Source organism: Mesoplodon densirostris, chromosome 4 (assembly GCF_025265405.1).
Source record: "Mesoplodon densirostris isolate mMesDen1 chromosome 4, mMesDen1 primary haplotype, whole genome shotgun sequence".
NCBI classification, from domain to species: Eukaryota; Metazoa; Chordata; class Mammalia; order Artiodactyla; family Ziphiidae; genus Mesoplodon; species Mesoplodon densirostris.
In genome coordinates this window covers 123742264-123769871 of record NC_082664.1, presented here as the reverse complement: position 1 = coordinate 123769871, position 27608 = coordinate 123742264, and the positions used below count along the sequence as shown (strand labels likewise).

Sequence of the window (27608 nt, the reverse complement as noted above, 5' to 3'; positions counted from 1 at the left end):
GTCTAACCTCAGCCCAATAAAAACAAGGAGAGGGAGGAACCTGGCCGCTTTAAAGAGCATGTTCTGACCCCGGAGCCACACAGAAATGACCTGGCGTTGCCTCCCAGCTCGGCCTCCAATCTAGCTGCATGGCTTTGGACAAATCCCTTCCCTCCTCTGGGCTTCAATTCTGTTGTCTGCAAAACAGAGGGATGAACTGAATAAATTATAAGATTCAGGAGCCATCTTTCAGAGTTTGAGAATGCTAAACATTCCGGAGTTGCTCTGTGATGCATCGATTCCTCCAGAAAGCTCAGTAAAACAGAGCAGAACGTGAGTTTAAAAAGATGAGCAGAGAAGAGGCAAGCCAACTCGAGACACGGATGGATGCCGGGTAGTGGGCTAGGCTGGGGCTGGCTGGGCTTGGCCCCCAGGACCAGTCTTCATGGCACAAACCATTCGAATGTGTCCATCAGCCGTACTGCACATAACAGTCACGGAGCAGACAAGAGCAGTGATGTCCTATCTGTAAGTGTCAAGCAGCTCCTGTCCGGGTTCTTTCCGTGATTCACAAGGAGCTGAAGACAGCCAGGCAAGGGCTCTTCAACGTGTCTCATTTAGTGGGAAGTAACAGCAATTAGGCAGCCAAAGGGCTGCTCCTAGGTTCCCGGTTTCACTTCTAAAACAAGGATTTCTTCACGGGACAACCAGCGTCTTGGGAAGAACAGCGTGGTGTGATTCTGGAGCCCCTTTTCTGGACGTGTGCGAGAAAAACGAGCTGAGGAAAAGATACCTATGTGAGACGTGAGTTACTCCCCAAGTCATGTGGAAATGGTGCTTTCCCCCCAGCTCTGTGTCTGACAGGCCATGTGACCTCTGGACTGGTGGCTGGGCCTTGGGTTACTCCTCTTGAAGCATGTGTGTCTGGGGTGGACACTTGGTCTGCTCTGGGGTTCTTGAATTTGGATCGGGTTTTACCTGGTTCTCTGACTCAGGTCCTGGGGTGTTCAAAGTGAGTCTGCCTGTCTTGAATTAACATCACAGGGGCCCAGGGAGAGGGTGGGGGCCATGCAGAAGCAGGAAGCTGTAGCAGCCAGGTGCCACCGTCACCCCGCAATCAAATACTGGGAGATCCCAGAACAATACATCTGAGCAATTTTACCTTGAAGTATCCCACTGCATTTCCTAGGCAATCCTAAATTGACAGGCCCTCAATTATTGGACTAAGAGATGAAATTCCTTGCCAAGCAGTTTCTCCTCGGACCAAGCTCAGAGAGCTCTGAAATAAAGCAAGTGGGTGTTTTATCACCAGAGAGAAGGAAGTCCAGGGACAGGGAGGTGTGAGGCCTCCAGCAAAAGCCAGTGTCGGGTTCCCAGGCCCTGCTCCATCCCCGCCAGGCACTGGCTCTAGGGGAGAGCAGCTCCACGATGTCTTTAAGAAGGGGGGAGTAAATGACCCACTCAGCAGCCCGGGAGATAATGAGCCCTGCTCCTGCTGGGGCTGGGGAGGTTTACATCACAGATCACTCAACGATAGGTGAGCCTCCTTAAAGGCCCTTTTAGCATTGACATATTGATCAAATTATATATAACTACAACGCCATTAAATATTTATGCTTCCGAGGAAGCCTGCTGAATTCTTTATGCCGGGAGGGCTCGGAACAAAAAAAGGCCCAGCCCTGGTGTGACCCTGAGGATCTGTCTCCCGGGGGAAGGAAGGGGACGCTGGCTGGGGCCAGCCTGTGACACTGGTCCCCGTGCCCTTCACACAGAGTAAAGATGGCAGAGAGGATTTAACACACTTGCCCTTACCCAGCGAGGACAGATGAAAAGCAAGGGAGTCTGGGGGCCCCCGAGTTGTGACATGACCTTCCCACGTGCTCCCCTGAAAGGAATCCCGCCTTCCTTTTCTGTGCCCACCAGAAATCTTGGACATTTTCTGCCAAGAGTCTAGGGAGTGAGGGAATTGGGAATGGTGACGCTGAGTGAGGAAGCGGGGGAGTGGCGTGGGTGGGAGAACAGAGGAAGCATCTAGGCCACTGACCCTGGGAAGGGTTGGCCACGCCAAGTCTGGAGACCTGCATTTCCGCCCCAGGTGTGTCTTGTGCTAGGAGCTCAGCTTCCATTGCATGACGGAGGCAGATTTGGGTCCAAGTTAATAACCAGAGCTCTCAAAAACAAATTAGGTGCTGTGTGCAAGTGAGGACCCTGTCCTGGGGAGCATTCAATGACAACCCTACAGGGACACGGGCGTGGACACCACTCCATGGGAGGGACCTGGAAAGGTGACAGCCAAGTCCCTCCCTGGCTCTAAGACTCAGAGACTTTCATTTCTCAGACTCTCAGTTTCCATCCACCTGGCTTCCTGTTAACAAGATCCAATAATCTTTAAATATTTGTTCACTTTAATTTCTTGGCTCCCAAACACATTAAACTCTGCTTGCCTCCCACCCCCACTCCAGGGAATGGCCCTCAAAGAGCTTGCTTGTGTAGATGGAACAGGGAAAGCCTTTTCAGATTACAGCTTCTCCCAACACTGCCCATTCATCCCAGGCGCGGCAGACCCCACCAACCCCCCCCATCCCTCCCTCCCTCCCCTCAGATAACCCCCGGCCCCCTCCCCCACCTTCCCAGACTCCACAGGCCAACTCCCGCCAGGAGGGAAAATTCTCAATTCATCCCTGTGGCGTTGCCATGGCAACCCCCAGCCACCTAATCCCCCTTGGAACATTATGCAAATCTCCCTTTGCCCCTCAACAGGCTGTAAAAGTCACATTACCCTTGCAGAGGCAGCTTGTTAAATTTTGGGAGTCTCCCTGTAAGGTCAGCGGTATGACTTTTTAAGGACAGGGGCTCTCTGGGAAACCTGGGTGGTGGGAAGGGGAAAATGAGGTGTCGGGGAAGGAGCAGGAACAGTCCCCTTTTACCCACCCCACCACTGAGTTCACAACCCAAGAGCATGGCCCCTCCTTAGATTAAAAGGGTCAGAGGGGCCTCTCTTCCCCAGACAAGGATGGCAGAAATGGTGGCATCTCGTAGGCCATAAAAATCAAGATCAGTTATTTAGAAACTTGCTTAAACGATCTGCTCCCTCTCAGACTGGCCCCCTCCCAAACCACCAGCACATTCAACATCTCATTTCACAGATGGAGAAAATGAGGCCCAGAGAGGGCCCAGCTGTCCCAGGTCACACAAGCAAGACGATGGCTCGGGAGCCAGAATTCCTCCCCCTCATCAAGGGTTCTAAACCAGGGCAGATTTTGCTCCCCCAGGGACACTGGCAGTGTCTGGAGACATTTTTGGGTGTCACAACTGAAGTGGTGCTACTGGAAATTAGGAGGTAAAGGCAAGTGATGCTGCTCAATATCCCGGGAAGCCCAGGACAGCCCCGCCACAGAGAATTATCTGGCCTCCAAATGACAACGGTGCCCAGGTTGAGAAACCTCAGTCTACACGTCACTGACACTCACGTTTCACTGAATTCTTAAAAAGCTTTGTCTGAGGACTTCCCAAGACTGGAATCAAAGCCTTGATGTACAGGTGGGTCTGAGGGTGGGCCAGCGTGGAGACCACAGGAGACCACACCTTCATGTGGCCTCTGGATAAAGATTACTGGTCCAAGTGAAACAAGCTGAGTTTCCAGTTCTGAACCCGCCCCTGGTCCACAGTGAGACTGCAATTGGGTCACTTAACCTCTTGAAACGTCAGTGTTCCTACTGTTAGGTGGGGCTCCTGGTGTCCACACTGTAGGGCTGGCATGTGGAGCCAACAAGTCACAAAGGAGAAAGGGCTCTGGGAAGTGTTACAACATGTGCAACACCAAGGAGCTGGTCCTCGCTCTCTGAGGCCTTGGCAACTTTGGGGGCTGTTCCGCTGTGAGAATCCCCTGTTGAGGTCTCCCCACACACAAGGGAGGTACTGTGCTAAGCAGTTAATATGCATCATTTCACGTTATCCTCAAAACACGCTCTATAACTGCACAGTCCAATACATGAAGCCACCGGCCATGCGTGGCTAGCTAACGTTAATCAAAGTTCAGTTTGAAACTCAGTTCCTTGGTCACAGTAGCCACATTCCAAGGCTCAACAGCCCCATGTGGCTGGTGGCTACCGTACTGGACAATAAGACAGACACTTCCACAACTGCAGAAAAGTTCTATCAGGCAGTACCACTCTAACAGGTAGGCATTCTCATCATTCCCATTACAAATTACAGTTCGCAGAGAGAAATGGCCTGTCCCAAGTCACACAGCCAGTAGATCCTAATCTAGGACTCAAAACTAAGTTTGTATGACTTCCAAGCCTGTCTCCTAGCCACCAGGACAGGCCATCTCCCGGCTCCTGGGCTCTGCACCTAACTTCCCAGGATACCCCTTCGAGAACCAACTGACTTCTGATAGACAAACTCTGATTCCACTGGCACCTTCATGAAAAAGGGTTTATCAAAGACCCACGACCTGGAGGCCTGGGAAATGCCCAACGTTCCTACAGCACCAGAGGGGGATTAAGACAGGGACCTAGTCAGGGGGATAGCGAGGGAGAGCCAGGTGGAGATCCCTTGAGAAGTGGGGTGAGAACCAGGTAAGAGATTAGAGAGGAACTGGAAAAGGCTAAGAGAGAAGACCATCCACGCACACACCCCACCACCGCCACCTTAAGGAGTTCCTGCAGGCCAGGCTCCCCGGTGCCACACACAAGTGCCAGGTGACACAGAGACCAGCGTCAAGCCAACAGTGGGAGAACTGGGGCGGGGGGAGGGCAGCTCTTTGGGGGCTCTAATGCTTCTCCTCGTTTCGGGCTGGCTTTACGGGGATACCGTTTCTCTGGGATAAAGTGTGAGGTCCTAGGAGATCGGGCCATCAACCTCAACTCCTCAGGAGTCTTGCCCTAGGACGTCTGCTCTTAGGCAAAGCAAGATGAGCACTGGACTGCAGCACCCTCCACGGGTAACGGATCTCTGAGGAAGGGCCCCCTTCTCTTCTCAGAGTAAGGGTTTAAGAAGAGGCTAAAGCACCCACTGACTGATCAGCCCTGGCCCGCTCCCTACCTCCAACTGCCCGATCTCATGGGTACTCTCTTCCCATTCCAGACCATTTGGTATCACCTGCAGCTTCTCCGAGGCCCATGAGTCTGCCCGACCTCTTCCCGGGCAGGAAGTCTGATAGTCCCCGTACCCCGCTCGCACCTCAGCTGGAGGATTGCCTCCCATCCCTTGCCCCGCAGACACACTAAACTGCCCTGCTCCACCCTAGCAGATATCACCACTGGTTCACAAAGCACGTTCCTGCCAGGATGCTCAGTTTCAGACCAGGAGCAGGATGGATCTGTTGAGGGCCCTCCCTTGAGAAGTGTTTGGGGACTGGGTAGGGGCCCTTCCTCTTCCAGCCCTTTGTCACATAGCCCTCACCTATTGGCTGGGTGGTGTAGGAGTCTAAAACCGAAACCTCCCACATGGGCACAGCCAGACCAACCAGGCAGGAAGAGTCCCCTGCCCTGCCCCCAGGTTGCAGAACTGGTGGAAAGAACTCTTTCTGCGTTTGAGGGAAGATGTAGCCTCCTAGTACAAACTAAATCGTTCTCATTCGGAATTAAGGAGAAAAAAAAAGTCGAAGAGCTGTGAACAATGGTTATCAAGGATTTAAAAGGGCAATGAGATAAGGCCCCAACACTTGGAACTCCAGGCCCAAACAGATAGCTAAGGCATGACAGGCATCGTTTACTAATTTACCTCCAAGCCATTAACCCTTGCTTCCTGCTACTCAGGTGCTCCTGTAAGCCAAATTCAGCATGCTTTCCCTGGTGCTTCCCCATTCCTTATCCCCCCCCACCAATATCTCTGCTTTATCATCTTTCCCCAATTATTTCGTTCCTTACCCCCCTCCCTTTCTGCCCCTCTCACATTTCAACTGTCCTGTCATGTGAGACGGGGAAAAAACGGTTAAGCCTATCAAAGGCACGTTATAATACAGGTTTATGACACATATTTCTTCCTACCAGCACCGACTTTCGCAACCACAGGCCTCTCTCAGAAACCTGAGAAAGCCTGGTATCCTTCCCAGAAGGTCCGTGACGTTATACAGGGTAAGGAAGGAAGACCCCCAAACTGGAACATACAGTCCCGGAGTCCCCCACCAAATGCACACCGTGCACCCAGTAGGGCTCAGGGGCCTCTGTGAATGCAGAATGGTCTCGTCCCTCAGGGCGCTCAGAGCCTCCACACCGCTCTGCTCTCCTCCCCTCCCAAACCCAGCCCCAGTTTAAGAACACAGCCCCGCGGGCTTCCCTGGTGGCGCAGTGGTTGAGAGTCCACCTGCCGACGCGGGTTCGTGCCCCGGTCCGGGAAGATCCCATATGCCGCAGAGTGGCTGGGCCCGTGAGCCATGGCCGCTGAGCCTGCGCGTCCGGAGCCTGTGCTCCGCAACGGGAGAGGCCACAACAGTGAGAGGCCCGCGTACAGCAAAAAAAAATAATAATAAAAAAATAAAAATAAAGAAAAGAACACAGCCCTGTGGCACCCTGAAGTATACAGGTCATCTTCACACGCCAGGCCTTTCATGCCAGGCTCTGATGCTTTTCTCCTGGTGTGTGTGTGTCCTGGACCCAAATGCCTGTGAGTTTAGGTTTCTAAGATGCAAATGTCTAATCTGCTCTGCAAACAATCAAGTGCTACAGAAATACGAAAGGCTCTATTATTATCATCTACAATATTTGGTAGATCAAATGTTCACTCTATCCTTGATAAAGGCTTTCCCTTGGGATTATCTGGGGATGGCGGCAGCTGCCCCACACCCCGCCTGTGTCACTCACGTGGCGGGTGAATGAAACCGGGTGCCTCTGAGAGGACAGGGCAATGGGCACAGCCAGACTCAACCCCAAAGGGGCTTCCCTGGAATCTCAGCCCCACTCCTGGGAACTTGGTTCTTCCTTCACCCTTCAAAGGACGCAACTGGTCAGGGGAAGTTTTGGTGACAGCGAGTGAAGGGAGCCTCTTCCTAAAAGGTTGTTGAACCTTCGAAGCCGTGACATCAGTGGGGTGAAGGGGAGGGAGGTCTTTGTTCTCAGGCAGAATCTTCAGGGCTGAGGAAATGGGTCCCCTGGCTCATCCCAAGCTGGGATGAACCTCCCCTGAAGAAGGCAAGTCCCTGACCTCCCCATCCTCACGATTTCCAGAGGGGCCTCTGCAGAAGAACGGCCTCCTGGAATCCGATTTGAGGGACTTCGAGGTCCCTGATCTGACTCCCCAAAGGCTGACCCCTCCCCCGTCAGATGGCCTCTGCCTGCACATCCACGGTGACAAGGTGACAGTTTGGAAGCCTGCTCGCTCCACCCACATGCTCACCGTGCAACATCCCTAGCAAACAAAAGAACTCAACATCACCGCTGGGGAGAATTGCAACTCCCCCATAATCTCCTCCAGAAGACCCTCGGGGGCGGCACCAACCCTTACTTCTGTGGCAGCAGGAGATTCCCCCCCTTCCCTAAGTTTCTCCTTAGCCTCAACCTGAGAAGGAACATTTATTTTGAAAGGCAAGAGAAAAGCAAAAGCCAAGGGAGAAAAGCAAAGAGAGAAGGGGAGAGAAAGCATCTTGGCTGTGATCTTGAAAACAAGATATTGTCCCTTTAAGCATATAAAAACAAGGCCCTTGAGTGCGCAGTTCTCACTCTGGTACACAATTATGGGTGCTTTCAGCTGTCTAGCACTAGTTCAAGTGCTCTCTTAAACCAGACTGTCAATGGCATGTTGAAAGCTATTTTGCTGGCTGCTATCATTAATAGCAAAGTGGAGAGCTGGGCTGATGAGAATTAAATATGGGGGAAGGGGCGGGTCATAACCCGTCATTACAGAATTACCAATATGAGCAAGACGACAATGCCACTTTGGGGAGTAAAGTTCAACCCAGCAGATGACGGTGGGGAAGCAGGCCACAGACTGCAGGAAGCGGCCCCCCGCCCCGGCCCGGCAGATGGACTTGGGCCAGCCCTGGAGAGCCATCTGGGGACCGAAGAGCCACAGAGCGGCGAGTGTGAGGGCAGAGAGGCCTTGGAAATCACTTGGCTGCAACATGTCACCACCTCACCTCCTGCCCCAAGTGGAGTCCCCCCCTCCCCGCCCCGTTCCCAAGACTTGTGGACTTGTGGCTTCCGGGACACACCTGGCTGCCTTTCCAAGCACTGCTGCTGCCACCCCGGGAGGAGGAGCCTCCACTGGCGGCTCCTGCCTAACGAATGCGGCCCCTTTAAGACGCAGCTCAAGTAACAGCCCTTCGGTGTAGTCTCCTCTGACCCGACTCCCCTTTCCCCAGGAAGGATGAGCCCTTCTGGCTCCTCCTGTGACACTGGCCCCGTTAGCACTTACTTCACTGCATTGCAATGACTTATTTAGACGCCCGACTCCCCCGTGGAGGGAAGGGTGTCTGTGGAACAAGCCCCAGACCACACCCGGCACATCCTAGGCCCCTAATAATCGTTTAGGGGATCAGTCCAACCCCCTCATTTGACTGATGGAGAAACTGGATGGTGAGCGGTAGGAAGAAGCAGGAGGAAGCCTGCAGAGCCGGGCGGCCAGCCCGCAACGAACAACCCCCATCTCACTCACACCCTCTGACAGCCCAGTAATTCTGAGCAAAGGAAAAGCAACCTGTTTACTTAGCACCCATTCTGTGCTAAGTGCACGTAGGAGTCCTGAGCAGAGGGGCTTGCCCCCCAGCTATGGGGGTGTAGGAGGACCTCCTGCATGCAGATGGCAGCAGGGCACCCCACTGAGGTCTAGCCTGGATCATCTTTTTGCCCCTGGCATCCCAGGATTGTGTACAAACGGGATGGAAAAACATTTGCCCCCCTGCGCAGGAAGGAAAAGGGAATTCATCCCTTGGCTGACTCATTCCTACAACAAAAAAGGAAACAAAGGGCCTCTGACCTAGGCTAGACCCTTCCTGTCTGAGCTGGGGAAGGAGGAAGCCACAGACAGAAAGAAGAGCTCCGTGCCCTCCAGGAGCTCCTGGTCCAGCAGGATTCATGGAGAGTCTTCAGTAAGGAGCCAGGTCCCCATCCAAGACCAGTTTCCTTGGTTGGAGGGTAAACACAGGGACCATGTGCCCATCTCCCAGGTCATTTCAGTGATCAAATGGATGAGAAGGAAAAGCGCCAGGAAAGCACACAGACCCTCACTCTGACAACTCCATCAGCAAGAAGGAAGACGGGGTCCCGAGAAGGCTGGTGTGAGATGCAGTCTTGGGGGCCTGGGAGGCAGGCTCCTCCTAGGTGGACAGGACAGGGTGATGGGAGCTTGGAGCTTGGTGGACCCCAAAGTGGAGCAAGGCAGGCACCCCAGGCGAGCATGACTAGAGGAGAGACTGTTCCGGAGAAAAGCGACAAGGCAAGAAAGTCAGAAGGAAATCAGGGCGTAGAGCAGTTCCTGGATGCCAGCATTCTGACCAAAATAAATGATACTCAAAAGTTTTTTTCTTAGCTCGACTCAGATGCCACACAAATAGGCACTGCCCTAGTATGAAGACCGACGACCCCTTCAATCTGAGTGTTCCACCTTCTCCTCACCAAGACAGACTTGATTCCTGGGCAGGATTTTGGTAACCTCACCACCTGCTGGCCCTCTCTGGCCACCTCCACCTTCACAGCGGCCACAAAACTTCAAGATGTTATCCCTAGAGGTCTTCCAGCCCAAGCCCCTTTTTATGTAGGTATGAGGACCCAGAGAAGGGCAATGACAAATGAAGATGTCCCATCTCCCTCTTCAGCCATGTTCATGGCCACCCCCATCCTTAGATGAAAGAGTCACAGGTTTTATCACTTTACCTTACCTGTGACCCTCACCTCCAGGATTGCTAGTTATGCGTTGTGTTTATTACTAGGCACACTGAATCATTAGTTGTGCAAATAGCTATCGGTTCAGAAGAGGACCCTGGGCGGGCAAAGATGATTCATCTGATATGGTTATACAACCAGAAATGGGGGACTTTGGTGTTGCCAGGTTTGTGGCCTTAGCCTCCTGAAATAACACAGAAAGAAGCAACCATAATTAAAGACACAGAGTGCCATTAGTTAGTAAATAAGCGCTCTTCATTTCTTGAGTTTTGCTAAGAGACCTGGGGTCAGGAGGAAAAGTGGCAGCGGCAGTTCCTCTGCTAACATGGGACTGGATACCTCGACTCCCCTCCCTGGGCCTCAGTTTCCTCATCTGTGACGTGAAAGGTCTGCAGGAGATGCCAAAGGGCTCTCCCAGTTAGAACAGAAAGTTAGAAGAAGTGTTGCTTGGTGACAGGAAAGTGGGGGCATGACACTGTCCCCAAATCAAAAGGCCTCTGGTGCTCTTCCAAAAACCTTAGCGCTCACCAGCAGGGGGGTGAAAAGACAGCCTGCCCCAGCTTCTCAGAGCATCAGTGCCTCAGACCCAATGCACTACGATTGCTCTGGAGTGCTTGTTTCTACGCTGGTGATTTGTGGCTGACACTGGAGAGCTTCAGCCTCTGCGGGAACAAGATGGAAACTGACGAGCTGGCCAGCCATCATCGCCTCCCTGGCCTTGCTGAATCACCCTTGACATCCTGCCTGGAAGTAGAGGCTTGGAGGAGGTGGGTGACCTCTTGAAATCTCGGGCCAGGCCCATGATGCGGTAACCTCTGCTTTGCCACAATTAGGGAGGGAGGGGAGGAGAAACCATTTACTGCTTCTCTGGGATCTGACAGCTTGGAAAAAGAACGGAGAGGGAGACAGAGAAACAGCTAGGAGAGGAGCCAGCCACAGTGAGTTTAACCCCTCGGTAAAATAAAAACGGGCTGGACGCACCTCATCCGCTGCCCTCTGTCAATACTCAGGCCCATCTGGTAGAACCTGAGGTTCCCAACTAATAGGCATTTCCCATAGAGCCAGCAAAAGGCTTTTGAAAAAAATATGTGGGGGTGCTGGTAAGAGGGGTGTGTGTGTGTGTGTGTGTGTGTGTGAGAGAGAGAGAGAGAGAGAGAGAGAGAGGGAGAGGGAGAGGGAAAGAGAGAGCGGGAGCGCGCAGGCTGAGGACTGCCACAGTCCCCAAGGTGCTAGCGCTGGAGAGCCTCCATTATATAAAAGTACAGACAGTCCCCGCCCCCCCCCCCACCCCAGCTTCAAGATGAAGAATCCAGCCTGTTTGTTCCAGGCAGATGTAATCACACGAACAGTCAAGTCTAGAGGGCAGGACACTGCATGAATAATTCAAGCACTCCAGTCACTTGATTGTGTGTGCAGATAAAACACCAGTCAACCGCTAAACAGGTCAGCTGATAAACTTGTTTGCTCAGGCCTAACCACCATCCGCCAAATGCACCCAAGACCCACACTACAATTAGTGGCCGGTTTTCTTCTGCAGAACCCTTGCACGCCTAGGGAGTGGCCAGCCTCAGGAGGTCAGGGCTGCATTTCTCAGTGCAGGGTTTCTTCACCTCCTCGCCTCTCTGTTCCTACACAGCCACCGGGCGATTTCACCCAACTCAGAGATTGCCATAAAACCGGCAAAGGCCCTGAACTCAGAGCACGGAACACTCCTGCTGGGAAGCAAGTGGGAGCTGAGGCTGGAAGGCAAAGGTGAGTGGCAAACAGGGTAAAGTACTGTTTAGAAGCCAGAGGCCCAGATTTGAGTCCTAGGTCTGCCCTCCTCACCTCCCTGAAGCCTCAGTTTCCTCTCCTACAGAAAGAGGGCAAAGAATACATCTATCTGCCTCTGGCAGCTGACAGGATTAAATGAGACCATGTCGCCAAACCTCAGGCATTCTCCCCCTAAGAACCTGGTTTGGGGACTGGCCAGAAGTCCCAGATGCACACAGCTGCTCCTTATGTAAACCCCACCACTGAACGTGCTAGGAAGGTGAATAACTCTTCCCGGGTTCAGAGTGTCCCCAGGACTCCAGGAACAGCTTCGCTCCACCAGCCAAGGTGGATCCTTTGTGCCAAAGAACCATCCACTCACAGACACGGGGAACACCACCCATGCAGACCTCAACATGCAATGACATAATACACCTTAATTACGAAGCTCTTAGAAGAACGGCTGCTATAACTTTTAAACCTGGGTGCAATTACCCTGTTTAAACACACCCAAGATACCAAGCGCTGAGGACAAAAAAAGAGGGGGTGGAGAAAGGGATGAGGTTGCATCCTGCGTAACAGCCCAAGGCCCTTGAACACCTGGGACCCCGGTTGCACTGCACACATTCTTACTGGACCAGTCAGACCCAGTCAGTTCCACCTGAAGTTGGGCAGTCTCTAGCCCAGACTCCCAAGGAGAAACATCTTTACTTACAAAGTGGTGTCTGTTTACAATTCCCGTGGGTCAAGAAGTAAAAACCTGGTAGCCTTCATGTGCCTCCCCAGATTCCTCAACAAACTCAGGTCCCTTTCTGGCTGCCCTTCACCCAACACTGGGGTTCCCTCCAGGAGGGGAAAGGAAACTAGATTCCAAAGACTCTCTGCGAAGCCACTGGAGTGGGCAGACAGGAATCTACAAGCATTCCAGAGGTCACCTGCCCTTCTCACCTGCCCTGGGTCCTGCCCCCTTAAAGAGCGAAATTTAAACCTTGTAAACCACTGTTCATTTAGAGCAGAAAATCCATTCAAAGCACAGTCACCAAAGACTAGAATGAGTCAACAGTCTTCTGGGATTTCAAGAACACCAATTGTTAAAGAGAACAACCGGCCTGCGCCATTTCTCCTTGCCAAGTCAATGCTAATCGCTGGCCAAGCCAAATTATAGGCGGCCTCTCCTCGGAACACAAATACACAAACAGGCCTCTCCCACAGCCCAGCCCAGCACCCAGGATGAGTTACTGATATGCACCAAGATAAAGGTGTTTGTATTTGCCTGGTTTGAGGTATACTGTTATTAGAAGAGTGACAGTACGGGGTAGTTTACATATCCATCACACGCTACCACACTAGCTAAACTGGTTTGACTTCAGGATTTCAAAGCTGAGCTCAACCCCCAGCCATCTCAGAAGTCCTGGTTAGGCTGCCCCAGGCTTGTTACTTCACCTCTCGGCTTCATCTTCCTTCTCTGAAAAATGGGAAAGACTGTGGCCGCCTTCACATTAAGATGGAGGTGAAAAAATTGCCTCATATACATAAGGCATTGGGTTGTATTTCATTCTGGTTTTATATTTTGAAGCGGTTGGTGGCTTGTTCCCTCAAATTTTGACAGCTCAGCCTGGCTTTTAAGACTCTTGAAGTTTAATCTCATCAAGGCAGAACATCATATTTTTGTACACACACACACACACACACACACACACACACAAACCCTCCTGCCTTTCCTCTTGAAAATTTTACATTAAAACAGGTAGCAGCCAGCTATCTCTGGGTTTCAGGAGTTTGTAAAGTAGATCCTTAAGGGACAAGTTTTCTTTTGCTCCTTCCTCCTCCACCAAGATCCAACACCAGGACAAACTTCACAAGCTCGGACGCTAGAAGCTCAACATGTCCAAGAAATCAGCCAAGCCTCAAACCCTGAATGTCAAGGGCTGGATCCGTTCACTCTTCAAGGAGGAGGAGGAGGAACAGAAGAACGAGGCTCATTTGGAGGAACCATTGTAAAAAATCTGTGTATTAGGTAAAAATTTTAAAACTAGTCATATATGTTAAAGCACTTACCTGCTTGTGCATTTCAATGTTCAATCCATAGGACATCTCGTAGTACTACAAGTAAAAAGAACTGCCGTTAATGCACAACACCGAAGCCTGTTTGTGTTCCACAATCAGCTTTGGGGAAGGTTTTGGCCAAATGGTACTTTTATGATACATTTTGCTAAAGGAGTTTAAGTCAAAGCCCAAAGCCAGCTATAAAGGGGTTGCAGAGCTGAAGACCGGCTCATGAGTGCTGTTCTCATTGCAACAGAACATCCTATGTGCAAAGTATTATGAAGAGCGGGGCCCTCCCTCCCACCAGCCCTGCCTGTGCCATATATCCTGTTTATACAAGGTTCTCGTTCAACAAGGAATCATGTGTACACTGGGACCCTCTCATCCTTTGAGAGTTATTTAGCAATGTGTCGAAGGCCTCTTATGTGGAAAGCAGTGGAGGGAGCCTCACTTAAGGACCTCCGGTGCCTTCCTCACCAACAGAAGATTTAAACTTGCTGGAACAGACACTGGGGAAAGGGCGGACGTCTACACACTGAGGTTCTCAGTTGGGGGGTCCCTGAGTGTACAGTGGAGGCAAAAGCCTCTAAAAGGCTCCTCCACTGTCAGAAACCCCCGGGAAGAAAGGGGGTAGGCGGAGGGGCCTTACGTCCCACTCTGGCTAGATCCCAGGGCTGCAAAGCAATGAAGTTTTCAAACACTCCCAGGAGATCTCTAAGAGAGATTTTTATCCAACCCTGACATAGGCTGATCCAATCCTATCTTACTAGCCAAGATAAGACAACCAGCCCTCTGGGGAACCTTCAAAACACAAATTAATGGGGCACAAAGGAAGTGCACAAGTGCCTGGCCTGGGGTTTGGGTTTCTCTTTCTGCCCCTCCTATCACCCACCCTCCTCCAAGTGGCCGGGCTAAGGGAGGCTGGTGAAGGGTCAGAGGTTACACTCGGATTACACCCGCTCCGGGGCTGCCCAGCGGAGGCCGGTCAGGGGACCCGGCTCCAGGCTCCCCAGGCCCACGCCGCCCCGGCCTCTCACCATCACATAATGGCGCTGCATCTCCGTCTTCTCGTTCGCCAGCTTGTCGTATTCCACTTTGAGGCTGCGAGGGCAGAAGGAGCCGGCTCAGACTTGGCGCCTGCACAGCCTCCTCCGAGGCCCCAACCCAAGGGCCTCTGGGAGTCACTTTCCTGACACCGCCCCCCGGGGGGACCCCCTTATCCCGCAGCCTCGGGCGGAGGGGAGCTTGGATCCCCGACACGCGGAGATGGAGTGAAACAACTTGAAACTTCCCGCGGCCGAGAGAGTGGACTTATCCGGGCCGCGGGGGGGGGGGCGGGACCCAGACGCTAGCTCGCGACCCCCAGAACCCGGAGCGAGCCGGCTCGCGCCCCGACCCCTCACCCTGGGGGCGGCGCAGGGAGCCGGGAGGCTGCCGGCAGCAAAGGGTTAAGGCGCCGCGCTCGGAAAGGGGAAACAAAAGGAGGAGGCCCGGACTGCCCAGCCGCCCCGGGGTCGGGAGCCCGCTCGATACCCTAGGGGTGGTGGTAGGAGCTGCGGCGGAGACGCCCCCGCCCCGCCAGCCCCGGGGCGGCCCCCACCGGCCTTACCTGTGATATTGAGCTTGCAGGAACTGGAATTCGTCTTTGATCCTGTCACAAGACTCAGCCACCGTGAATTTAAATCCCGGCTGCCCGGGTTGATGGGGAGCCTGAAGCCGGCGAGGACAAGACAGCGGAGGGGCGGGGGCGTCAGACCCGGCTCCAAGCTGCCCAGACCCCTCACTGGCTTTCCCCGTTTTCCCCCCGCACCTCCCCCCCATAGGGGCCGCCCTCACAGCCCAGAACCTTTCCAGCAAGTTTCTCAGCTCCCCGACGGTGGGGGGGGAAGGGGGGGCTAACCTCTCCCTATTGGCCGCGGGGCTCCCATCCCTTTCACGAAGGAGCTCCCATTCCCTTTTGGGGCGGGGGAGACACAACGAGTGAGTTGCGAGACTTAGGCGAGGGGGCGGGGGACAGCGTGAAAACAGTTCCCCAGGACCACTGGCAGCCCCCCCACGCCATTAGGGCGGAATTAACCTCCTCTCGTAACGGCGCCCCCCCATCCCATCCCCTTTGTGTGAGCGCGCGCGCGCACACACACGCACACACTATAAAGGTAGCAACAAGCAAAATGGAGGTGCCAGATAAACTGCCTCGTTTACCCTGCCATGATAGATGCTGAAATAAACCGAATTGCAATTACTCACCGGATGTCTGCCTTGCGGATACATGGCAGGGAGGGGTCGTGATTCCGAGAGCGTGGAAGCGCCGAGAGCCCGGGCAGGCGAGATGCGGGGGAGGGGGGAGCCAAGCCCGAGCGGGGGGCGGCCGGGAAACCGAGAGCTCGCCCCCGGCCCCCCCAGCCCGCTCTCACACCGAAATCCCAGAGTCGGGCGCCCGCCCCAAACGGAGACAAAGAGCCGCGGAGCAGGCGGCAAAGTCGTCGGCGGGCGCCGAGGCCGGGCGGCGGGCGCGGGCTTTGTGCACCTAGGGCTCGGCGGGCTGTGGCCGGCCGCCTTCCCCGCGCTGCGTGGAGCGCGTCACAGCCGGGGGCTGAGCGGACATCGTCGTCTACCCGGCGGGTCCGGCGCGGGGTCCCGAGGTTAGGGGGCCCCTCCTGGGGCAAGCGCGGGCGCCCTCCGGTTCACTCAGCGCGTCGCACCAGGAGGGAGACGCGCCGGGGCAGCCCCAGCATCCGGGGCGCGCGGGTCCGATCCCAGGGGCGGCTCTCGGCGAGAAGAGGAAGGAGGCAGGCACCGGGGTGGCGGCTTGGGGCCGCAGGAGCGCCGGAGGGTGAGGGCGGGAGCCCGGCGCGGGCGCTTCGACGCCCCCCCTCGGAGAGGAGAGCCTGCTGTTCTGTCTGCTACTGCCGCCGCCGCTGCAAGCCCTTCCCAGGGCCGAGGAGGAAACTCCGGGCTCAGTAGGTGGGAATCAACCACCCTGGCATCCTAACTCCAGCAGGCACAGGAAGCCGCATCAAAGAGGTCCTCGCTGCTCCCTGCTCGAGCGCCGAGTCCCCAGCGAGGAGCGCTCGGTGCCGCCACCGCCGCCTCGGAGCGCGCAGGCAGGAGAGCGCTGGAGGGGAGAAGCAGCCCGAGACCGGGGAGCTCTGTGGCTTCCTTCCTTCCCCTCGGCTCGGCTCTCCTCTCGCGCCCCGACAATCCCCCCCCCCAAACACACACACACACACACACACACACACTCGCACCAAAAAAAGTGCCCCGGACCTGCGGATACCACACACAGACAGGCGAGGGAGACGAGCACGAGGTCTGAACTGCCGCGAGAGCAGTTCCAAATAGGGACTGAAAAGTAACAAAATAATGTGGCAGCTTCGCCCAGCGCTGGCCAATGGGAGCGCGGGGCCCCCACGTGGGGCTGCCGGACTCGGCCTGCGACTGGGCGCCGCCGGGCGCGACGTCACAATGCCCTCTTGTGTCTAAAACTATGCATGAAAAGTAGCAATCAGGCCCTACCCGCTGGTGACTTTCGCATGGAAGTGAAAAACAGCGCTCCTCAGATCAGGAATTAACCGAAAGACATATAATAAATAGATATATATTATAGTCCTGAGCTGCTAGGGTTTTTTTTCCCCTCCTCTCTTTTTTTTTCCCACGATCTACTAGCAAATAATTAGTTGGCGGGAGGGGGAAAGAGGGAAGACAGGAATAATAACAAAAGAAAAAAAGACAAGCTGTACAGTCCTCAAAACCTGTGGCTGGTAGTAACGTATCAGTTTATTCTGCAGTGGCGGCAAACGATACCTCCCTCTAATCCCATTAGGTCTGCAAAGCAGCCCAATTAGATACTATAAAACAAACAAAATCACTTTGTCACTTTAATGTTTTCACAAGATTTCGGACTGATAAAATGGTGGTCCCAAAGTTGCCTCCCACCTTAAAAAATTTGCTCTGAACTGAGGGTGTCCCTTTCTTTACGCCTTCTCCGGCCCACCCCCGACCCCACGGCCCCCAGCTTTTCTTCTTTGTTCATTTGTCCTTCTTTTCAGAAAGCCAAATAAACAGCGTCTTTGATGTGCGGCGGCTACCCCCGAGAAGTCAGAGGCTCTTGCTTGGCGGGCACCGCAGACGGAAGAGCCCGACTCCCGCGGACACCCTGCTCAGTCCACGCTGTCCCCACACGGGTCTCCTTCCCGGTGGAGACGGATACGCCCTCGCCGCGGCTGCTCACTGAGAGCCGGGGACAGGGAAGCGAAGTCGGGAATGCGGTGGCGGCCTGGCCTCCCCGCGGCCCGGGAGTTCCGAGTTCCGACCCGGTTTCCTCAGCCTGCCCTCGGCAGTGTCACCGCGTCGGCGGAAACCTGCGGAGCGGCGCGTGTGCGAGCCTGTGGGCGTCTCGGCCGCCAGCCTGGACGCCCCGCGAGGCGAAGACGCTCATCCGCCCCCGCGCACTCCTCTCCCACCCCCGCCGCCGCGCCTCCGGGACTCCCCGCGCAGTCAAACAGGCCGCTCGACAACGGGGGCCAGTTTGCCCGCACACCGATAGCCTCCATCTCTGGTGCTCGGGGTTACGTCTGGGCAGACGGGCCTGGGGGACGCGGCCCTCAAGAGGCTGGGAAGCTGGAAGGGTAGCGTCCCAGAGCCCACGGGCACCGCCGGGTGGGCGGGCCCAGGTGGTCCCCCGGACCCTCCCCTCCAGCATCTCCGCGAACCCGCACGCACCCCGGGGCCGTCGGCGGTCCCCGGATCTATATTTTCTCCTCATTAGGAGCTGGAGTTCGCTTTTGCATCTTAATGAGGAGCTGAGAGCGAGCGGGCGCTCGGAGGCCGGTGCGATGGGAGTTACACGTGAACACCCGCCTCGGAGTTGAACCTCCCCGCGTCCGTTCCGGCCGCCAGCCCCGAACCGTGCTCCTCTCTTCATTTATTTATTTTCCTAAATAAAAACATAAATCGTGTGCGGCACGCACCGAAGGGCGGGGGAGGAGAAGCCCGGCTCGACAGATGCGAGCATCTGGCCGCAGCATTCATTAGACACAAAATGGCTCCGCTTTGGAGCTTCCTTTCCCCCTCCCCCTTCTCTGCCCTCCCCTCTACGTCACGGGTGGGCGCACCCGCTTCCCACCCGCCCCGCCCCTTTCTCGCCCCTGCGCCCACGTGGGGGCCGTCGACCCCGCCCCCGATCAAGGCCCGGAAGGCCAATCAGAGACGGCTGATGGGACTCTCTGTTACCGATTGGTGAAGCTGCCGAGCGCTGTCAGTCCGAGACCAAGGCTGTCAGTCAAAACCACGCGGGGTGGGGGAGCGCTGACAAATGCCGAGGCTTCTGAGCCTCCCGCTTGCAAATAGTGCTTGGAATGGCTGCTTAATTAGCTTTGAATGGCTTTTCCTTCCAGCTCAAACAATCTGTCACTACCATGTGGTATAAAGGAGCCATGCATAAAAAAGTAAGCAGAGGCTAAATATCAATTTGATTTTGTGTATCAAAGGAATATTTTATTTTTCTCCCTAGTAATGAAACGTATCAATTTAAATAATAAAAGGTAAAAACACACACACACACCAAAGAAAAGAAAAAAAGAAAAGAAAAAAAGAAAGAAAAAGGAAAAAAGCCAAACTCCACGGTTCTCCGACTCCTGTGCAAGCCTGAAACAGGTAATTTCTACGGCCCACGTTCAGGAGGAAGCCTGAAGCTTCCCCCCACCCTCCCCCCACTTTTAAACTTGCATTAAGTGTTCTGTTGTTGTCGTCCAGAAGTCTGGAAAGAGTGATGGGGGAGGGGTGGCAATGTAAAAGGAGGTGGGGACGGGGAAGGGGGCAAACTTTAAAGGGAGCTCTTTGAAGCTGCTAATCAAAGTGGAGGGGGGGATTTAAGACCCCCATAAACTGGGGCTCCCGCAGCAGGTCTCGATTTGGGAGCTGAGAGGAGAGCCGGGGAGAGCGAGTGTGCGTCTCAGCCCGGATTTATTAAACACAATGCCTTCAAGATGCCCGGGACGCGGCCCCTGTTCCGGCCTTCCCCCTCTCCGCTCTCACTCGATACCGGCTCCGACGGCGCCCGCCCGCAGTCGACCGACGAGCCCGGGCCCTAGGTCAGGTCTACGCAGACCGTGGCCAGAAGAGACGTCTCGGGTTTGGCGTCGCTCCTGCCCCGACGTCCACTCTCCTAGGGACCCCATGAGCAGAGCAGACTCACGTTGAATTCACCTGTGAGCCACAGTCCTACGGTCAGAGCCAGGCCTGAAACCTTGGAGGAGCCCGTGGGGCGTGTGATCGACCTTGTTTTGCAGGGAGCCGCCTCCACTGCAGGGCCCGACTGGACTACTCCGCCACCCAGTCCGAAATGATAACGGCGCCCAAGCACTTTCTGTGTACAAGGCAGGACACTGCTACCCAGGCGAGAACTCTCTTCATCCTCACCTCACTCCTGAAGGAAGCGGCCTGGCTGGTAGTCCATTTTATAGAGTAGAAAAGAGAAGCCGAGAAAGTTCAGTAACTTGCCCCAAGCTGGCCAGAGGTGTCAGGATTAGAGTCCAGGCCAGCGGGTTCAACAGCCAACCTCAGCGCCCCCTTTGCTAGCGCGAGCTGGACCGGCGCGAGCTTTTGCAAAAGGAAAGGCATTCATTCATTCATATTCACTCATTCATTGTGAGGGTCTGGCGATGAGGTCAGAGGCGCAGCTCCCCAGCCTCTGGCTTCCACTCGCTCTGCACCCAGCATCACTCCCAGCTCTGCTGGGCTGTCTGGGCCTCCTGCCTGAAGAGGAGCAGAGAGGTAAGCAACCAGGCCAGCACCCCTTTCAGCTCACCACCGCTCCACCCCCCACCTTGCCACCCCACAAATTAGGAAAAACAAGGAGAAAATAATTTTTTTTATGCTTGAGAGAGAAAAGAAAAAACATGTATACAACACCCCGTCCAAAGCGCTTGACAATTATTTTTAAAGAAGGAGGGGAGTGAAGAGAGAGTTCAAACGTCTCTGTCTCCAGTTCTAATTGGAAACGTTTCAACTGTTTATGTTACAAGAAGTGTCAGGGTCATTTGCTACCGGAGAGCTGACTTTTCATTGGCTGCTTAATTGAGTACCTCGGAGTCCACCCCACGTGGGAGAGGAATTCCTGGCATAAAAAAAAAAAAAAGTCACCCGGTGAGACAGAAAGTCCGGCCTGGATTTGCAGAGCGGAGGTTCCCCAGCCCCTCATTTGAGGTGCAGGGTGGTTGGTGGGTAGCTGTTTGCCAGCTCCAAGAGCTGCTTTTCTGGTTTTTAAAAAATAATTGTCAAACACTTTAGATAAAGTGTTAATATATGTTTTCTCCCTTTCCCAGCAATCAAAGGGTCTGACTGTCAAAGGTCAGCCACTGGGCTGTGGCCTCCTATTTGAGGAAGAGCTCAGTACCTTGGGTGGGTTTCAGATCACTCCCTATCATCCCTCCCCCCACCCCCACCCCCACCCCCCAGCCTCCACTGGCTTTGATTTTCCAAAGGTCTGTTGTTGGGAGTGCCTAAAGGGAAGAGAAATCTTTCTCTCCCCTCTCCCCTTTTGTTGATTCTGTAAGGCTCCTCTGATGGTTGGCCCTTGACTCCATTGCTAGGGCAGTTCTGTCCCCCCACCTTCAACACCCCTACCCCCCCGCCCCGCGCCCAGTCATCCCCAGCCTTCTTCCACAAGTGATCACCTCACCACAGAGTGAAAGGAAAGGGAATTTTTATTTATTTAACATACTCTTACATAGTGCTTAACTCTGTCCCAGACACTGTTCTAAGCACTTGACAAATATTAACACACTTAATCCTCTCACAGTGAATGAAGTGGGTACTATCAGTATCACCCCTATTTTACAGAGGGGGCAATTGACATGCAGTGGTACAATGACTTGCCCAGAGTCACTTCAGTGGCTGATGGACTTGAACCCAGGCAATCTGGCTCCAGAGTCTTCAGCCCCCACACTCCACTGTGCAAGCTCGGCTTTCCTGGGAATGGAGATCAGGGCTGCAGGACAGACCACAGGAAACTGGAGGGGCCCCAGGAAGACCCAGAAGGAGCTCATCCTGCAACCACCTCTTTTCAGGGAAGGGAACTGAGTTCTGAGAGGCTGGGGAACTTCCCAGGGTCTCCTTACCCCTCTTCCACTTCTCTGGCTGGTCCCAGCTATGTGACCTTGGGGGACTTATTTAATCTTGCTAAGCCTCCATTTCCTCATCTGTAAAGTGGAGGTAACAATCCTGTCCACCTCAGAGGATTGTTTTGAGGACTGATGGAGATAATGCATGCAATGTACTTAGTCCAGAACCTGGCACATTAAGTGATGAATAACAGTTAGCCATGTTGGTCATGATGATGATGATGATGCAGAACCATCAGATGATTCAACTCCTTGCACATTTTGTGGGTGCCTGCAGAGATGAGGAAGGTCTAATGTCCCAGCCCTTGCAGGGAATAATCCAGGCAGTAGCCAAGCTGGAGCCCCTCCTGAGGTCATCAGGCCTTCCCCTCCCTCTCTGGAATTCCCATTCTTTTTTTTTTTTTTTCTTTTTTTTTACATCTTTATTGGAGTATAATTGCTTAACAATGGTGTGTTAGTTTCTGCTTTATAACAAAATGAATCAGTTATACATATACATATGTTCCCATATCCCCTCCCTCTTGCGTCTCCCTCCCACCCTCCCTATCCCACCCTTCCAGCCTTCCCATTCTTTATCGTGGTCCTCAGATGACCTTGGACATCCATACTGCCCAAGGACCCTTGTGGCGTGTGTAGGAGGGGAAGGGCAGAAGGGAGGGGGCAATTCAAGGCTAAGCCTTGGAGGGCTTGGAGGGGTGAGGGGTTCTGGAAGCAGAGAAGTCCGACTAAACAGCAGTGGAGTCCATAGCATTTCTGAGAAGACAAGCCCCAACAATGAAGTATATGAGTATAAAGTAGTCTGGCTCTGAGGGAGAACAGGAATTGTGAAGGGGGCGTTCTCTGAGGGCTCCCTGGAAGGGTGGAGCTTGAGCTCAGTCAAGAAGGATGGACAGAAGTGCCAGTGGGTAAAGGGGACCAGGCTGAACAAAGACTTGTAACAGAAACCTTTCCCCCTCAGCCTGCGCCAGGGTGCTTTCTGCTTCCTTGGATCCTTTCTGTGTTTTGCCACCTGACAACGTGCTTTGGCTCCCTTCCTTAAGACCCCTGCCCTCATCCCAACTTCTATTTCAGACTCCAGTGAAATCTGTCTCTAAAGTCTCCTAAGGTCAGGAGAGAGGAATCCACTCATTAGTACTGTGTGGCAGCCCCAACCTGGGCATCAGGAGGCCTGAGGATCTGCAAGATCCCCCTGAAACTCTCGGGGTCTTGGTTCCCAGATCTGTAGAATGGGAACAGTGACACTTGATTGCTTACCTGGCAAGAATTTACAGAAAGCCTACTCTGTGTAAGACCTCTTTGGAGGTACCAAAATCTAAGGGAAGCCTTTGCCTTTGGAACATACACAAGGCAGGACAACCCCTAATTCCAGGCTGTATGTAGGCCCTAAGAACCAAACAGAGTCTATGCAGGGAAGCAGTATTGGGTAGAAGGGTGGAGGTTGACAGTCAGGGAAACTGCCTATAGAGGGTGGCCCTCGGTGTGGCTAAGTGGAGAGGAAGGGGAGAGTTCCAGACAGGGGCAAAGGTGCCCAGCCGGGACGTTCTAGAGAATGCTGGGGATGGTTTGCTTGCCTGGTGGCCCAACTGGCAGAGGAGGCCACCACCTCTCTCCGGAAAGCTAAGGAAGCCGGGCAGTAATTTAATGAGCCCCTCATGTCTACCTGGGACTTTGTGCTGAGTAGGCATGGAATGTGTTTGTTCACCTGTCTTTAGCAGAAGCTTAAGTCTGGAAACATTCTCCCAGCATTCCATCCAAAGCCGAGCTCCACCGCATCCCGCTGTTCCCAAGGTGCACTTTGCTGACCTCCACTGACTAAGGGCGCAGGGTTTCTATGCCTCATGCCGGAACCGGGTAAATATTTATCGAAGTGATTGGGCGTCCTAATTAAGAGATTTGTGCCATTTCTTTCTTTCCTCTTTAAGGATTCAAAGAGGAGGCTTAGGAGATTAAGAAATATTTTGCTGGTATTAATGCATCCAACTTCACAAGGGTGAGGCCCATGCCGCAAGACTTATCCAGGCAGCAAGCAGAGGGGAGTGCTCTGGGTCAGGCCGGATGATTAAGGGGGGACTGTCACCAAGCACACTTGGTCTTTGATGGCGGGTGCGGGGTGGGCGAGGAGAGAGGAGAGGATCTGTATTTGCCTCACAGCTTTGATTTTCACTTCCAAATCTGCTCTCAGCTTTATATCCTTTTAGTAAATGAATTGATAAAAGTCTGTTTGTCACATACAGGCAATAACAGTGAAGCGTTTGTTTATCCAGTGTGCTCACGTATCCGAGTGGTTCTCAACCAGGAGGGATTTTGTTCCTAAGGGGATGTTGGCACTATCTGGGGACATTTTTGGTTGTCACAATTGTGGGTGGTGATGCTACTGGCATCTAGTGAGTACGGGCCAAGGATGCCTCTAAACGTCCTACGGTGCACGGAACAACCCCACAGCAAAGAATGATCCAGTCCCAGATGTGCATAGCACTGAGGTCCAGGAGCCCTGACAAACCTGTCTCACCTAACCTTAACAAGCAGGGGATCTCTCTCTGTTCTTATTTTGCATGAGCAAACTGAGATACAAAAAGGTACCGCTTGTCTAGGATGTGAAGAAGTGGTTGTTGAACTCAGACCCTCTATCTTCAAACACGGGATCACGATCTTTAGACCCCTTTTCTTCTCTTTTCTCTATTCTCAGAGAATAGAGCTCTACCAGAAGGTAATTAGAACCAACTAGCTCTGGCATCCTCCCTTGTGTAGACTTTAAGCCATTTTAAAGGTTGCCCTACAAATTGGCAATTATGTAGTTGTTCAAATAAATTCTCTCTATGAAGGGCTGGCTCTAGACAAGGTCCTGGGATTTCCTGGTAGCTCCTCCAAGTGAGGACATTAAGCCTGGCCCCTCTGGGCATCTGTATTATACTGGGAAATAGTCAGGAAAGTAGCTGTTGGCCCAGCTCTGAAAGACATCCAGGTGGAAGGCTAAATAGGATGAGGTTGTGTGGAGTTCAGTGGGGGAGGTGTGGCCCAGGAATGGCATATGTACACTTTGCCTTCTTTGGAGGTGTCTTTGCTGGAATGAAGGTCCTGCAGGAGGGAGCCTGGGGCAACTTGAGAAGGGTGGGCTGGAGCAAGGCTGGGGGTACAGAGGGAAGAGAGTGACGGAGACTGTGAAGGTCCAGGCTGCAGGTGGACCTGGAATTCTGGGAGCATGGAGAGATGGGGGCAGTAGAAGAGGGAGGGGCTTCTGATGTAAGAAAGGAGGAAATAAGGCTGATATACCATTTCAGATTTTCATGCTGGAGTATAATTGCAAAAAAAGACTCATTTTGAAAGTCTGGTGGACCAACTTGTTGTTTGACCACTAACCCACTGCAGAACATCTTAGGAGGAGGCAAGGTAAAAACAAAACGAAAGCCATGTGTTCAGCTTACAGCACTATCATATCTATGGACTCGTAAGCAACACACAACATGTAGAGCAGGGAAATATCTCCATCTGATAGATGAAAAAACTGACGAGCAAGGAGAGAAAGTGGTTTGTACACCACCGCACAAATTGATAATGGTGAGTTTGACCAGAATTAGGCCTTCTGGTGTTGGAATAACCCAGTCAGGTTTTTAAACTGTGCTCTAAGGCGGTCCTGGGATCTGCAGAAGTTGATGGGGTGGGAAGGAGATGGGGAAGTGGAGAGGGTGGAGACAGGGAGGCCCTCCCCCACTTCCGTTGGAAGCGTTCCAATTTTTTATCTGTTTAATACATTAGGTTCTACAAAATACTTTGGGGAAATAAAGAAGAGGTTCTGGAGCTAAATAAGAAGTTTTAGAATCACTAAACTACATAATATCTGTCCAGACGTTCTCGGCTGTGACTACAGAATTTTCTCCCGCTTAGTGAGAAGGGCTCCAGAAGCCCCATGCGCTGGGAGGGGCACTGCCGTTGCCTTATAGCAGAAGGCCTTGCATTGTCTTCACACCTAGGGAGTCCTTAGTGCTAATCTGGCTTCCCATTTGCGCTTGTGAAATGGCCTAGGAGGAAAGGGAGACTCTGGGAGGCTGAGGGCCACTCCTAAACCCTCAGAGTGGGTTGGATGGCTCAAAGGGGAGAGCTGTAGATAATTCTGGGCCACCTCCCTCCCCACCACCCACACCTGCCCTTTTATAGAGGACAGAAGGGAAACCCAGGGAGACCCAGTGATCTGCTCAAGTCACTCAGCTCAGGAGTGGGAGACCTGGGGTTCCACCCCAGCCCTGTCCAGCTGCAGAGTCGGTGCTCATGAGCATTGAACTGCTCTACGCAGTACCACCCTGCCTCATCAACCCACCATTCCTTTGTGCTTGGAAAGTCACAGTGAACTAATGCTCCATTGTCTGCTAAGCAAGGCCCTGGCACTTTCTGATACATCATCTTATGTGTTACCTTGGCCCCCAGCACTCATCATGCATTCCAGCTTCCTTACTAGGCACCTTCCTATACTGCAGAGGCTGACAGCTAAACATCACACTTCTAGACTCCTTCATTGCAAGGGCCCTGAACAAAAATACAGTTCAACAATTAGATGCTCTCAAGCAAGATAGGAAAGCAGCAGTACGGCAGAGACCATCTCTGGCTACCCCAATCGTTTATGAATGGTGATGTGTTTGTAAAGATGGTGTTTTTTTCTGCACCCCTGTTCCAGTATCTAATCACTAGCTTCATAAGTGTCAAGGGTAAGTTGTGATGGGTAGTGCAGCTTTCTAAGCTCTGACTCTTGGTAACAGCATGTATTCGTCAAGTCAGAGATGCTAGAGGTGGCCGTCTATTTCCCCATCCTCCTGACTGTGCCAGGCAGCCCTCTCACCAAGGCTCCTAGAGGAAAGCATGGGGGAAAAGCCTTCATGACACTGGATTTGGCAGTGATTTATTGGATGTGACACCAAAAGCACAAGCAATAAACACAAAAATAGGCAAATGGGACTATATCAAACTTAAAACTTCTGTGTGTCGAAGGAAGCAATCAACAGAGTCAAAGGCAGCCTACAGAGTGGCAGAAAATATTTGCAAATCATATATCTGATGAGGGGATAATATCCAGATTATATAAAGAACTCCCACAGGTAAACAACAAAAAAATAGATAACTGGATTTAAAAATGGGCAAAGGGGGCTTCCCTGGTGGCTCAGTGGTTGAGAGTTCGCCTGCCAATGCAGGGGACATGGGTTCGTGCCCTGGTCTGGGAAGATCCCACATGCCGCGGAGCTGCTAGGCCCGTGAGCCATGGCCGCTGAGCCTGCATTTCTGGAGCTTGTGCTCCACAACGGGAGAGGCCACAACAGTGAGAGCCCCGCGTACCGCAAAAAAAAAAAAGAAAAAAAAGAAAAATGGGCAAAGGACTTGAATAGGCATTTTTCCAAAGAAGATATACAGATGGCCAACAAGCACAGGAAAAGATGTTCAACATCACTAGTCATTAGAGAAGTGCAAACCAAAACCACAATGATATATCACCTCAACCTCATTAGGATGACCATTATATTAAAAAAAGAAAATAACAAGTGTTAGTTACGATGTGGTAAAATTTGAACCTTTGTGCACTGTTGGGAGTGTTAAATGGTGTAGCCACTATTGGAAATAGTATGGAGGCTCTTCAAAAAGTTAAAAATAGAATTACCATAGGATCCAGCAGTTCCACTTCTGGGTATACGCACACCTGTATTCATTGCAGCATTATTCACAATAGCCAAGAGGTGAAGCAACCCAAGTGTCTATCTATGGATGAATGGATAAACAGAATGTGATATATACATACAATGGAATATTACTCAATTTTAAGAAAGAAAGAAATTCTGTCATGTGCTACAATATGGGTAAAACTTGAGGACATTATGCTGAACGAAACAAGCCAGTCACGAAAAGACAA

At 52.9% G+C, this 27608-nt stretch overlaps 1 protein-coding gene across 8 annotated transcripts in view; it reads right to left on the bottom strand.

The window, feature by feature from the left end:
• Nucleotides 1-16926, bottom strand: part of TLE3 (TLE family member 3, transcriptional corepressor) — a 47233-nt gene extending 30307 nt beyond the window's left edge. For all 8 annotated transcript variants that reach the window (XM_060097083.1, XM_060097085.1, XM_060097084.1 and 5 more), the window contains exons 1-4: nucleotides 15846-16926; nucleotides 15208-15308; nucleotides 14636-14699; nucleotides 13611-13655 (exon numbers count right to left, since the gene is read on the bottom strand). In XM_060097083.1, coding sequence (XP_059953066.1) covers nucleotides 13611-13655; nucleotides 14636-14699; nucleotides 15208-15308; nucleotides 15846-15869 — 234 coding nt within the window. In that variant the 5' untranslated portion in view covers nucleotides 15870-16926. The remainder of the gene's footprint in view (nucleotides 1-13610; nucleotides 13656-14635; nucleotides 14700-15207; nucleotides 15309-15845) is intronic.
• Between the last annotated feature and the right edge of the window lie 10682 nt (nucleotides 16927-27608).